We start from the raw sequence: 13,797 nt of genomic DNA on the forward strand, positions 1-13,797 counted from the left end.
CAGCTTCGTGGAATCGAAGGAGAATATTTTCAGCGAGTTACCTCGGTTGTGTTTCACCGTAAGTGGCGCCCTTCTTCTTCTGGTCTTTATTTTAGCAGTAAGGTAGCAAAGCTGCGCTCTTCTTCGTAGACATTGAGTTTGGCTGCAGCTGCACACAGTTGCAGCGCCTCCTACAGGAAACTGGTGGAGCTATGCAGAGAACCACGCCGTTCAAAAGCCTTGTTTGGATTCATGTTTTTATAAAATCCTGAGGTCCGGACCTTGGTGGAATCAATGGTGGCTACAGCCCTGGTCACAATCAAGAATCAACTTGATTCTTCTGTTAAAATGTCACTTTTCTCAACATAATGTTCAGCTTACAGTTTACAAACTTTTAATGGTGAAGTTGCTTCTAACAGTGAATATCCAACATGGCTCCCTATACAAATACCAAGTCAGGTATTCTTGTCGAGCTTTATGTAGTACCTAAGTGTCTATGAGAACCCGCAGAGTTGTAATCTGATACAAAAAAAAGAGTATTATTAAGATAAAGTCAAGCTGATTTATTCAGGCTGCTTCACTGGACTCTTTTTCTCTCAGGCTAGCTAAAACAGGAAAGGCTTGTTTTTGTTATAAAAACACTCAAACATTCACTCTGTAATTTGTTTTAAAAGCATTTTTTACATATTTTACCAGACAGTACTAACCAGCTGTAGTAAACAATGGAGGGAAAGGTCAACAGGGTTATCTGGTAAATGTAGCTTAAATGCTAAAAGCGCTGAAAGCGAATATATCTTGTTTCTGACCCTTTTTTTTGTAGCTGATATTCTGTAAAGGTGCAGAATGCAAATATTTCTTGGAACAAAATTGAATTAGTGGACCATGCCTCCGGTCTGTAGGTCTGAAACTGATAAGAGATGTACTGCATGTGAAAAACGTTCTTGCTTTTTTGACTAATTCTATTACCAAATATCAAATTATCTTATTTTCAGTGCTTCCTGAGGTTGCTGATCAACTTAAATTGTGTTTTTGTTGGCTTCCAAACTCAGTTTAAAAACAAAAATATGTTCAAGGTTAGACTACGAATCCACCTTTCTGTTACTAACTCACCAATATCTTGTTTTCATTGGCTTGAAAACTGAAATGGGCCGATATCACAACTATTTCAGCTAAAAGAAATCAATATGTGTGGGTCCCAACAGAAGTGGGTACCAGCGATAGACATATGTGATGAATGAAGGATTGTGCAAAATGACTGGTAAATTATTACAGTACAGAAATTATGAAATAATCTTGACAGTTTTGACTAAAACGTGAGCTTATTTTTTTGATGTAACAACATAAAACTGTCACTTCCAGCTTATGTGACACTAGCGCAGTTTGTCTTTTGTTGACAGGGCAGTTATGAAACATCCCTCATTGTCTTTGTGTGCTTTGTGATCTCGTATTGTTTATTTTTAATACTCAGATGGTTGTCTGACAGCGGAACAAAGAGAATAATTAAGCATGTTTTTAGAGCTGCGTCTCCCGAGTGTTTGTGTGGATTTGTTGGAAAGCGTCTCGGGCGAGAGGTAGAACAGAAAACGAGCTCCTGAACATAGCGTGTCATCACTTCCTCCCACTTCCACATCAAAGTGTCGCTTAGAAGTCGGAGAATCCAAAAACTGGAGAAATGCTAAATGACTGCTGAAATAACATGAATTAAAAGCCAAAAGGAGCAAGATGCTAGATGCTAGTTAAAGGCTAAGAGAAGCAAAAGGCTAGCTAAAAGCCAAAAGTGGCAAAACTCTTGCATAAAAACTAAAAGTAGCTAAAGGCAAGCTTAAAGCTGAAAAAGAGTCAAATGGTACACAGAAGCTAAAAGTAGCAAAACAGTAACTAAAAAACCATTTCATAATAATAGCAGCAAAAGACAAGCTAAAAGTAGAAAATAGCTAAAAGTAGCAAAAGGCTAGCTAAAAGTAAAACACAGTAACTAAAGAAACATTAGCTAATGATAGCAGCAAAACAATAGCTAAATTTGGCAAAATGTTAGCTAAAAGCCAAACGTGGCAAAACTCTTGCACAAAACTAAAAGTACCAAAAGGCAAGCTTAAAGCTGAAAAAGAGTCAAATGGTACACAGAAGCTAAAAGTAGCAAAACAGTAACTAAAAAACAAACTAAAAAAAAGATTATTAATAGCATCAAAAGACTAGCTAAAAGTTGCAGAATTGCAAGAAAAAGCTAAAAGTATCAAAACAGTAACTAAAAAAACATTACATAATAATAGCAGCAAAAGACTAGCTAAAAGTAAAAAATAGCTAAAAGTAGCAAAAGGCTAGATAAAAGTTGCAGAATTGCAAGAAAAAGCTAAAAGTATCAAAACAGTAACTAAAAAAAACATTACATAATAATAATAGCTGCAAAAGACTAGCTAAAAGTGGCAAATAGTTAGCTAAAAATAGCAAAAGATTAGCTAAAAGTAAAACACAGTAACTAAAGAAACATTAGCTAATGATAGCAGCAAAACAATAGCTAAAAGGTAATCATAGCAAAAGGCAAGCTAAAAGTGTCAAAATGCTACTTATAAGCTAAAAGTAGAAAAACACTAAAACCAGCAAAACTTTAGTAGTAATAGCAAAATATTAGCTAAAAGTATTGACAAGCTTGCTAAAAGCTAAAGTAGGAAAAAAAAAAGTAGAGCAAGTATGATGACACAGATGTCAAAGAGAACAATGTTTTTGAAGGAAGTGAAGAGATTTCAATGTATTTTTAGGGGAAAGTACTGATAAATTAAATATTTTGAAAAGTAAAACAATTAAAGTCATATCTCCTGAATGTGTGCTGTGTGAACTGCTAAAATTATACAAAGTATGCAGAAGGAGTTAGACTGCAAAAAACATACAGAAAATGCATTCACACAATAACTCACAACAAAGTCCCTCTCTTATCGGTACAAACAATTACTTTAAACTGCGATAATGTCACAAGAGCTGTTCCTAGTTCTGTTCTTTAAGTCCACCAGCGTTCCAGTTACCACAGGCCTCAGGAGCTTTGTTCCGAGCTCATATTTAGCCTTTATCAGCAACAAACGGCCTTGTGCTGTGATGGAGACGACACCATCTGAGTCATTTGTTGAGTTTTGCCCTTTTGACGGTCCTGCTTCACGTTTTTAAGCAGTACAGTCACAGTGAACCACGAGCTTAACCTGTCATCAGTTAAAAGTTTCGTTTCAACGCAGAGATTCACTCCGGAGTCGGGGTTATCGCTGTCGTAACAAGAACAAAGCTTATTTAAACCCGGAATGATTGAATTACAGGTCTGAAATGGATGGCAGGTGTCTTATTGCCCAAACAAACAAACTTCACATACTTCATCCAGAGTTGGATGGCATACTGACATCTCGACAGTTAATTTCCAAACTAATTACCTGTACGTACCTGGGATTTGGCATTGACAGTGTTGTTCTTTGTTCTGCAGATCTGCTGAGATAGTGCCTCTTTCTTTCTTTCTTTTTTTTTTTCCCTCCTCCCCTCCATGGACATGCCTCAGTTTTCACATCTAAATATAAACACTGCAGAAAGAAAAGAAAATGAGCTCAGAGAGATGATGTTGTTTGTAAAGGAAAAAAAAAAAAGGTTGAAAAATGTAAATGCTTTGAACCGCTCTTTTGATCTCAACAGTTATTTCAAGCATACATTTACATTCAACAGAAGTTTTTATTACAATTCCATTAGCAGTGAAGAGTGGTTTCAAAATCTTTTGGGCGAAACAGAAAATTACTCGATTTTTCACTGCTTCACTTTCTATTAAATATGTAGTGTTGAAAAACACAACATATTACAACATTTAGGGTTACTAAAGGGTTTTTTATATTTTAAAATAGCCGTTTTCTTTTTTTTTTTGTCAGCATAACAGTCAAGAAAAATCCAACTCAGATTGAATCAAGATGTAAAAAAAAGTAAAAAGTTTTCTATGACTGGGGAGAGTCTGACATGTTTGGGCTTCGGAGGTCTAATTTTTGCTTATTGTCTTAAACCATACCAACACAAATGGAAGGTTTTTCATATAAGCAACATTTCCTGATGGGGGGGAATGAGATACAACTCATCTGTATAAGAAAAAAGCCAACCTAGACATGCTTACCAAGACCAATGGGAATAAGTTTTAGGGCTGCACAATATATAAAAAACATTGTTACCCCCCATCAGAGTGTGCATTATCGATATTCCAAAGTATTACAATAAATATAAAGACACAAACCAGATTCAAGTAATATATTTGACAACGAGATGGATTACAACTATCCTAAAAGATGCTTACAGTTAATTTAGAAGAAAGCAGCTGAAATGCTAAAGCTAAATGCTGAAGCAGCATTAATTTCTATGAAAGTAGAAAAACCCAAGTGGTTAAATGGAAGGCAAAAGTTTTGTTTCTTGAGGACATTTCACCGTCCATCCAACAAGAGGTGAAACGTCTCCAACTCGACCACTGTATGACTGAGACTCCAGTGGTGTCCAGTCCTGGTCCTGGAGCGCCACCATCCTGCATGTTTTAGGTGTTTCTCTGCTTTGAACACCTGATCTGAATGCCTGCGTGATTAACAGGTTTCTGCAGAACTTAAAGCCCTTCTGAAACCTGCAGGATAGTGGTCCTCCAGGACGATCTACACCAGCAAGCAGTAGCAATATAGCAAGATGGGAATTGCACGTTTTCCTAATACCCTGACGTTAAAGCTAAATATGCTGCCAGTCTTATCTCTTGTGTGTGAACCAGCTTCCTGCCCAGGGTGTTGCTACAAGGCTTGTTCCTGTTAGTTTAGCTCGCTAACCAGCAACATTTCTCCTAATTTGTTCAATGTGATGAAGGTGCTTGGCTCTGCTAACAACTCAGCCTGTTTCACTCGTTTTTTGTTTTTTTTTTTGGCACCACCGTTTAGCAACATTAGCTACTGTGAGAACACAACTGAAACATTTACTAATTCAGCCTAAATTTAAAAAATTGGCCAAGCTGCTTGTGTAGAAGTTCTCAAAGTAGGTTTGACAAGTTTAGCATGTGTTTCGTCTTAACATTTTATAGCAAACATGCATTATGCCTCTGATTTTAGGGCGAAAATATTCTTTCATAGTAGTTATTTTTTTATGTGGATCATTAGATTTGCAGTATTCATGGTATAGACACTTGTTCTCATGAGGATTGGAAAAACTACTAAAGTAGAGGCACTAAGAGCTAAACGAGCCATCTGTTGCTTGTTCAGCAGCAAGGACAGGTGGCTCTGAACTGGTTTATAAAGACTATAATTAACGATTCCTGCCTTTCCGACCTCGCCGACTAATTTCTTTCTTTCCATTTTCTTGTCTCCTCCTCTAGGTTTCGGGACGACAAGGGCTACATTCTTTACCCTCAGATCGGGGACCGGCTGGACCTCATCTGCCCCCCGCTGGACACCATCAGGTCCACGCCGGACTACGAGTACTACAAACTCTACCTGGTGTCGTCGCGGGAGCAGGCGGACCGCTGCGAGGTGATGGGAACGCCCAACATCGTGCTCACGTGCGACGAGCCCACGCGGGAGCGCCGCTTCACCATCAAGTTCCAGGAGTTCTCCCCGAACCTCTGGGGCCACGAGTTCAAGAGCCTGCACGACTACTACATCATCGGTGAGTCGAGGAGCCCGAGGGTGGCGGGGGGGGGGCAAAACTTCGGCTGCATGTGCTCGAGTGTTTGTGGGCGTGGTGTTGAGCCGTATTGCGGGGTGTGGGAGGGGTGATATGGGGGGTTGTTATGATTACACGGTTGATTTCTGATTGTGCCTAAGTGTGTTTGTTTATTCCAGTGATGAAGACGCTGATTGGGCGGGTGTGTTTATGGTAATTAGGTTTGAGATCTGTGTTTAATCCAGATGGTTATACAGCTAAAGGACACACCAAAAAAAAAAAGGAAAAAATCACCAGATGATCGTAAGGATTTCAGGACGTTTGTGTGTTTTGCAGTGGATTTCAGATTGACACTTGTGTGGGATTTCAGGAATAACAACTTGTGTCCCTCTCTGTCGCCTTAAAAACCATGTTTGTTGTGGCCACGGTGGTCTTTGTGTCGCCCGGCCTCAGGTCTGTTTATCATCACTGCCATCTTTGCGGCGACCGCAAACCGACGGGGCACGGTTTGTTTTGGTTTACTCTCAAGGTTTGTTTGGAGTTGGGCCGTGCGAAGACCCGCTGAGGTCATCAGGACGAGCCGGGCCCCAGCGTTTGCATCGGGCGGAACAATCTGCAAGTAAAGGTCGCGCCAGCCCAAAACCTGGGGGTTATTGTTTTTTTTTTAAACACGGGCCGAGAGCCAAGAGCATTTAGCGCTCACAAATGAAGCAGTGCACTCAACACACACCAGCATGCAGGCGAGCACTCCCACCGCCCACAAGTTTCCAATACAAACACCGGCGCTGTAAAAAAACACCTCAGGAGTGGGAGACTGAGCGGGAGAGACAAAGAGAGAGACCCCGTTTGATTCCCACAGCTCTCTGCCCACGCACCTGCGAGCTCGATTCACTCAGGTGTGCAAATGCTCTTTTCGTTTCTTTCTTGTCTGCTTTTGGGGAGGAAAACAAAACAAAACAAAAAAAAAAAACCCTGAAAATGATAGACGGAAAAGAGCTGGGAGGAGGAGGAGGAAGCTGGGACAGACGTGGAGAGAAAGAGCTGGAAATAAACAAAGAGAATATCAGATCTTTCGAAGTCTTCAAGTCCCTCTTGCCTCTTTGTGTTCTATATTTGTTTGTCGGTTTCTGGTGCACTCGGTCTTCGCTCTCAGTCCTCGTAGCTGGCATGTTTGTAAAAGAGAGGCGAGGCGCTGGGCGTGTTTCTCCTGCACCTCTACGTCAGTATCAGCGTAAAATTAATTCTGTTGTTTGCTATGAAAAACGCAAATTGGTCTGATTCGGATGAAGTTACAGTCTGCGATCCGAGCCACCATCTGCTGTCTTTTTTATAAAGGTATTTATTGGTGCATTGAAAGTGCATTTAGGAAAGCAAATGTGGAAGAATGTGGGTTTCGGATGAAAATTAATGCAGGCGGTTTCCTTCAGTGACTCACAGATCTTAAACAGCAGAATCAAATATGCCTGTAAGAAACTGACACTTACAGGGCACATAAAGCATTGTCTCAGATAGCTAAATTTAACTGCTGATTTAAAATCCCTCGGCGCACCGTTTCTTTTAAAAAGCCCCATATACATTCACGACGCTACAAGATTTCACAGCTTTCCTCGGCTGAGTTTGCAGCCATCTTGCAAAGGCACGTCTCAAAGCTGTTTTTTTTTAAAAGCACAGATTCATTGCAGGAGTAACAGACACTTTGGTGAAACTAATTAGCTGTTTTGTAAACCCCAACCTCAGCTCAGCCTTTGCTTGGTCGTAACCAGCAGGTAAACTAGCAAGAACATAAAATAGAGGCTAATACCAGAAGTTATTTCAATATAAAGAATGTTACCCGTTCTTTGGAGGTAAAATTAAAGCGTAAGCAGCTGTGAGAGTTCCAGTGAGTGGTGGTCTTTTTGTCTTATTTATCGTGGACAATTAGGACAGTGGACCTGTGAGACAGAGAATGCACTCTAACCTTTTCCGAGAGAACATTCTCGTTTCTGCTCGCCTTTGCTTTCGCTATAAATGGCTAATTGTGACCGGATACCATCTGGTTAATAGGAAGATACAGAACATTCACAGGCATGCCTAATATACAGGCAGCCCTTAAGGAAATACAACACATACAACACGTTAGATGGTTTTAATCTAAAAAAAATAGGCATTTCGAAAGAAACAAGCCCAATATTTTCCAATGGTAGTGTGAAGTTTTGAAACTACTAATCAATAGACACCACTTCAATGTTAAACCTACATGCAGCCTTCATTTAAACCTGAATATCTGTCTCTAAGTTTGAAGCACATTTCGCTCAATGGCTTTATTTATATACCACCCACAAACAACTTAACATTGGTGAGACGCGCAATCCAAATCTGGAATTCATGTAAAAATGCAATGAAAGCCAAAAGCAACTCTCAAACCCAAGTTGAATAGATTAGTTTAAGGTCTAAGGGGTTAGGACCTGGTTTTAATTTACTGTTATACTATAAAGTGGATAAAACTAGTTTTTAATAAACAACAAACAGAAGAATTTGCGATAGCTCCGTTCAGCTGAGAACAAAAGTGTTAAATATGAAGACCTGTTTAAATAAAACATGAAGCAGAAACATTAAGCTGTCCAGGCTGTAGGGATGTAAAGATTAATCAATTAGTACCAGTTTATAGATGTGCATGTATTTGTAGAGCAGCCATGTTCTGATGCAGTTCTGGGATTAAAACCTTGATGCATCCTTTTATTATATCTCTGTACGGATAAAAGGTCTGCAGGCAGGGTTGTTTCTTTAAACATCTACTTCAAAAAATAGCAATTTAAATGTATTTTTTTTTACCATCTATGTCCTAGCTGCTTCTAAACTTTTACTTTAAGACCAAACTGAGCTCGATTTTAACCAAGATGTCTTTAAGTATTTTTAGCTGTTGTTTAGACGACTTTTAGACCAAAGTGAGCTCCGTTTGCAGGAGCCACACACCATGAGAGGAGCTCTTAAGTTTTGCGGCGAACGTCTTTGTTTTCTTTCCGTCTCCCTCATCCTGCAAGACGTTTAAACTGTCATTAGCTCGAATATGATCTTAAATCCAGCTGACAGCTTATTGTGCACAAACGAGAACATAACCCCTCCCCTGTTAGAATAAACAGATTCGTGTGACCTTTTGGGGAGAGAGGGGGAGAAAGAAACGATAATGTTTTCAACATTCTGTGTTTTTTTTGTTCACGGGCTCTCGGCTGACAATCAGGAGTCTGGAGACAGAAACACCTTTATCTCCGCGGCCGCGCGGCAGACTGATCAATTGACGGCTCGGCGCCGATCAATTCACGGCTGCAGCAAGAAGGTCGCACATGCTCAGCCTCCTTCACGCGCAAACAGATTCGACAGATAACGTGCTGATGACACATCCCAGCATTCCACGAAGGAATGCATATCGCCCGCCGCCTTTTAGATAATCTTTTGTTGAAAAATGACACCATCATCCGTGTGACGTTGCCATATTTCATATGACTCTCAGCTACTACCACACCAAATCTGAGCCCAGTATTTGTAACATTCACTGAGGTATACATATTTTTGTGCAGGCTAAGGTCGATTAGCTGTGGCAGCCATCTTGAATTGGATTGACTCCAAAAGCTAATCAGCTGCCGATATGCAGCCAATCGTTTCTTTCTGAAACTTTCGTTAGAATCCATCTGGTTCCTTGTCAGATATTTTGTTAACAGACAGATGAAGTTGACGACAAAGTTTTGAACACAGATCTCAAGCAATCAGTTAGCGCTCTGAGTGTAAGTTAGGGATCAGTCTCAGCTACTACCATAACAAAGTTTACTTCAATATCTGCAAAACTGACTGAGTTACAGAAATTTTTGTATTTGCTAAGATTGCCTTTCTGTGGCGGCCATCTTGAATTGGATTAACTCTAAATGTTAATCGGCTGTAGGTGTCAACCCAATAAGTAATTTCTGAAAGTTTCATTAAAATGTGTTTGGTGATTTGTGAGATATTTTTCTAACAGAAAAAACACAGGCGATAATTACTCGGGCATACATGTCGTTAATGAAGAATTGTATAAAGTTTTGTTTATTTTTCTTTTACAGCTGTGGAGATAATTAATAAGTTTATCCGACTGTAAATTCACAGCCTCGTGCCGTCAGCGTTCCACTAACTGTCCATGTCGGTGGAAATTTCACAGAACATGCTCCGGACCGCGGCTGGTCCACGCACGCGGCGTGAAGCGGGTGCGTTTGTGCACGTGGCAGCGGCCTCGGGGGTTACCTCGTGTTAATTAAGAAGCATAACGCGCCGTAATTCCATTTGCACGCCGCGGAGTGGGCGCGCGGCAGAAAACGCCCGGCGTGTGTGTCGGGTGGCACGGCGGGAGGAAACAGGTCGGTGGAAAGTTAATTTCAAAGTCAAACCCATTACTGAGAACCTGTAACTCGCTTAAAGCCCACCGGGTGAACCGGCTTCCTGTGCAATTTGTCATCATAATAAACACATAAAATCCTAATGAAACTCCAGACGTTCTGATTTCCACTTTTCAATCAGCAACAAGTGCTTTAATTGATCCTCCGAAGAGAAACAATTGGAGAAAATCTCAGTAATTTGGGGGAAAAGGTGCCAACTTTCCTAAAATTTTTTATTTATTTTAGTCTCTAATGCATCACAGATGCCACTGTTCTGTAATCAGATTACTCGAATCTCATTAAATGTAATTCTTTTCTTCCGTATCCCGGGGAGACGGGAGAACGAGTGGGGAAATTGATTTGTCATACCCATTGATTGATGTTTTCATTCCTAAAGTGAGGTCAGAGTTTAGGTAAACCCGTTTTTGCGTCTCTGGCTCTCTGTTTTGTCTCCGGCTCCCAGCGTCTCCACCCTCGTGTCTTTCACCGCTCGGATCCTGCGACACACACTCTCTCACACACTCGGCTCAAACCACAAATCATACCTTTCAGTGCGTTTTAAAGCCTCCTTTCAGAGCAGTCGGCCTCGTGCAACACGCCGTCTGCATGAATGCACACGAACCCGGCGACTGCTCCCGGTTTGTAAACTTTACGTTTTCAGACAGATGTCTTTAAAAAAGGAAACATGTTCCTCCTCAGAACTTTACAGCAACACTAATTAAAGCCTGCTTGGAAGGTTTTTAAATGTAACCTTTAAGAAAGTGCAGCTTGTGTGCAACATTTCTCTACAATAAACAACAAAATGTACCCAAGATGAAGACAGAAAGGGTGCCTTTCAATTCTAAAAAAAACCTCTTTCTATGAATTCTGTAACATAAATTGTGTTTAATTTCATTAAAGTTTGTTTAAAAGTACTCATAATATGAAGTTACTGTGAGCTATATCAAAAGGTGCAGTTTGAAAGAGTTAGTTTTACTTCAGTAGTTTTCCAGATATATTGATATACGATTCTGAAATGTGGGTACGCACTCGATGTAAACAAAGCTCCCGGCTGAATCCGCTGAAAACCACGTGGAGGTTTGACCCACTGTCGTCTGTGCAGGTAAACAAATACAGTCCCTAACTTTAACCTTTGACCTTTATTTAGCTGTTTCTGTTAGTAAACAAACACATGTAGCTGCCAGATGTTCATAAACTTTGTTGTTAAATAATTAACATATTATATTATTAAATTAAAATAATTTGAAGCTAACACCTGATTAGCTTCAAAGGTAACAAAAGTCCATTAACAATTTACTGATAAGGAATACAGTTTTTATTTTCAATTAAAAACAATAATATAATGCTAAAAAAAATTAAATGAGTGGATCTAATGAATGAATGAATAAATAAGCAAGTTCAATTAAATTAAATGTACCTAAAAATTAAAACATATTCAAAATTTAAATAAATTTAAATAAACCTTTTCTGATACAATGTCAGGTCAAAACCACTTATTGTGACATAAAACTTAGTAGTTAGTAGCCAGAGTGGGGAATCTAGTTTTAAATGTAGGTTTTAATTTTTTTTTACTTTTTAAATATGGAAATAAACCGAAATTTTGAAAATTCAAACAATTTATTAAAGTAAATATAAAACGTGAAAAAAACAACATAATTCTGTGTTTGCATCTTTACGTCTCCATAATATCAATCTATAATTCAAACCACACAACAACGAAACACGTAGGAGAGAAAAGATTTATCTTGTTTTTCTTCTCAGCGGCACCAACGTTACGTTGCCACGAAGTCCCAAACAGTTTTTTCACGCCTTCTTTGCGTCACCACTTCATTATCTCATACATGCCTGCTTAGAAATGGTCAAAGAGAACAAGACAAAAAGTCTGGAGTGATCAACCAGGATGCAGATATGCAAATCTGACGATATCTGATGGTTTGTTTTGGGAAGGGAGCCCGACAAACAGCAGCTGCGCACATGAAGTCCCAGAGCTTTCATTGCTAACGTCGTGGAACCGGACTCCTCCGACTGGTCCGAGCGGTTTTCCAACAGCGGGCAGGTGGTTCTAATGTTCTGGGCTTTCGGTGTACATATATACACGTCGAGATAAAAACGAAACAAAGCAGATGAACAGGTGTGATAATGAACACCTGTTGAAAGACGGGAAGGACGGGAAAAGTCGACAGGGTTCAGAACTGTTTCAAAACAAAACAAAACAAAAAAAAGGCGAACAGAAGAAAAGCCTGCAGACCATGACCAAAAACTGGCTTCGCCATCACATGAGCTGCTAGCCGTCAAACCAGAATCGTTTGTTTCGGGGCAAAGGGCTGGAGAGATGCAGACAAAGCCTTCAGCCGACATGTGTTGGAAGGTAAAGGAAAGAAAGGAAGAGGAATGGAGGCTGCCAGCAGACGGAGGCAGGGTGGATGTTGATGCACGGCTTCTGCATCTCATCGGCAGGGTGACACACACACACCAACCTGCAGTGAATGATTGCAGCCTCACAGTCAACTTACATATGACCTCAAATGTGACTGATGTCTCTCTCTTTCAAACACAAACACACACACACACATACACACACACACACACCTACACACACACACAGATGTCAGTAATCTTCTTTGCTGCTAACATATGCACGCTCACATCTCCATACACTGGGGCTTTCTCGTAAATATATGTGCTCTCACACACACACGTTGGCACACAAGCAGGGATGTAGGGGGCAAACACACACACACACACACACACACACACATCCAAAATAACCTTCAACACGCCCAAAAGAAAGTCACACACATGTTCACATGAAGTTTGGTCCCGATCAGTTGTAGCGAGCGGGTCAGTCATCGTGGGACTGCAGTGCTGTTGTTGTTCGACACTGTGACAGATGGCAGTGTGTGTGTGTGTGTGTGTGTGTGTGTGTGTGTATTTGGAGCAGTTGCAGGTACTTTGTGTGACCAGCAGGTGTAAGCTGTGTGGACATGCAGAACGGAGATGAAGGTGCTTTTCTCTGCAGGAATGACTCCCAGTGGTGTGTTTACGGAGCAGACACCCCCCCGGGGATGGTTGTGGGGGCGGGGCTTCTTCACAGACACACAGCAAAGCTTAACAAGCCCCCCCCCCCTCCTTTAATATGAATTATAGATCAGCTGAGCAGCTAGAAATATGTGCATCCTGCTAGGAAGCTTTAAAACTTCTGCACAAAGGTGAGTTGGTAAAATGTCTGTTTCTAATAATTCCTTGAAAGCTTTCAGTAGAAATGGATTAAAGGCCGAGCATTCGTTGAAGGAATGCATATCACCCGCTGCCTTTCACGGCAGAGTTCCTGACTATAATCATCACATGCTGGGAAATGGAGCCATTTTGATCTTGTTTGATATCACGAGATGTCCTGCTCAGAGTATGAGTTGAGGATGACTTTCAGTGGGTTTTAGCTTAAAATCTGTCAAATTTACTGAGTTGTTGCTATTTTGTGTTGGCTAATAACATTGAGCTGTGACAGCCATCTTGAATGGGATAAACTCCCAAAGTACATCTGTTAATTACCATCTAAGAGTTTCATTAAAATCCATCCAGTGGTTCATGAGATATTTTGCTAACAGACAGACGGGGTTTATGCTAACAGTTAATGCCAAATTTTTAAATAAAGTTTTTGTACAACGATCGAGAAGGGGATCCGCAGTTTTAGCTCAGTATTTTTAAAACTGGCTGAGTTAGAGACAGTTTTATGTTTCCTAAAATCTGTTTCAGTAAAACCTGCCCACTGGGCCATGAGATATTTTGCTAACACAGACACGGA

At 40.4% G+C, this 13,797-nt stretch overlaps 1 protein-coding gene across 1 annotated transcript in view; it reads left to right on the forward strand.

Annotated features, from left to right (window-relative positions):
- efnb3b (ephrin-B3b) overlaps nt 1-13,797 on the forward strand; it is a 108,005-nt gene that overhangs the window by 51,854 nt on the left and 42,354 nt on the right. Inside the window, exon 2 of the mRNA XM_017428061.3 lies at nt 5,330-5,619. Coding sequence (XP_017283550.1) covers nt 5,330-5,619 — 290 coding nt within the window. The remainder of the gene's footprint in view (nt 1-5,329; nt 5,620-13,797) is intronic.

This window comes from Kryptolebias marmoratus, linkage group LG7 (genome assembly GCF_001649575.2).
Source record: "Kryptolebias marmoratus isolate JLee-2015 linkage group LG7, ASM164957v2, whole genome shotgun sequence".
NCBI lineage: Eukaryota > Metazoa > Chordata > Actinopteri > Cyprinodontiformes > Rivulidae > Kryptolebias > Kryptolebias marmoratus.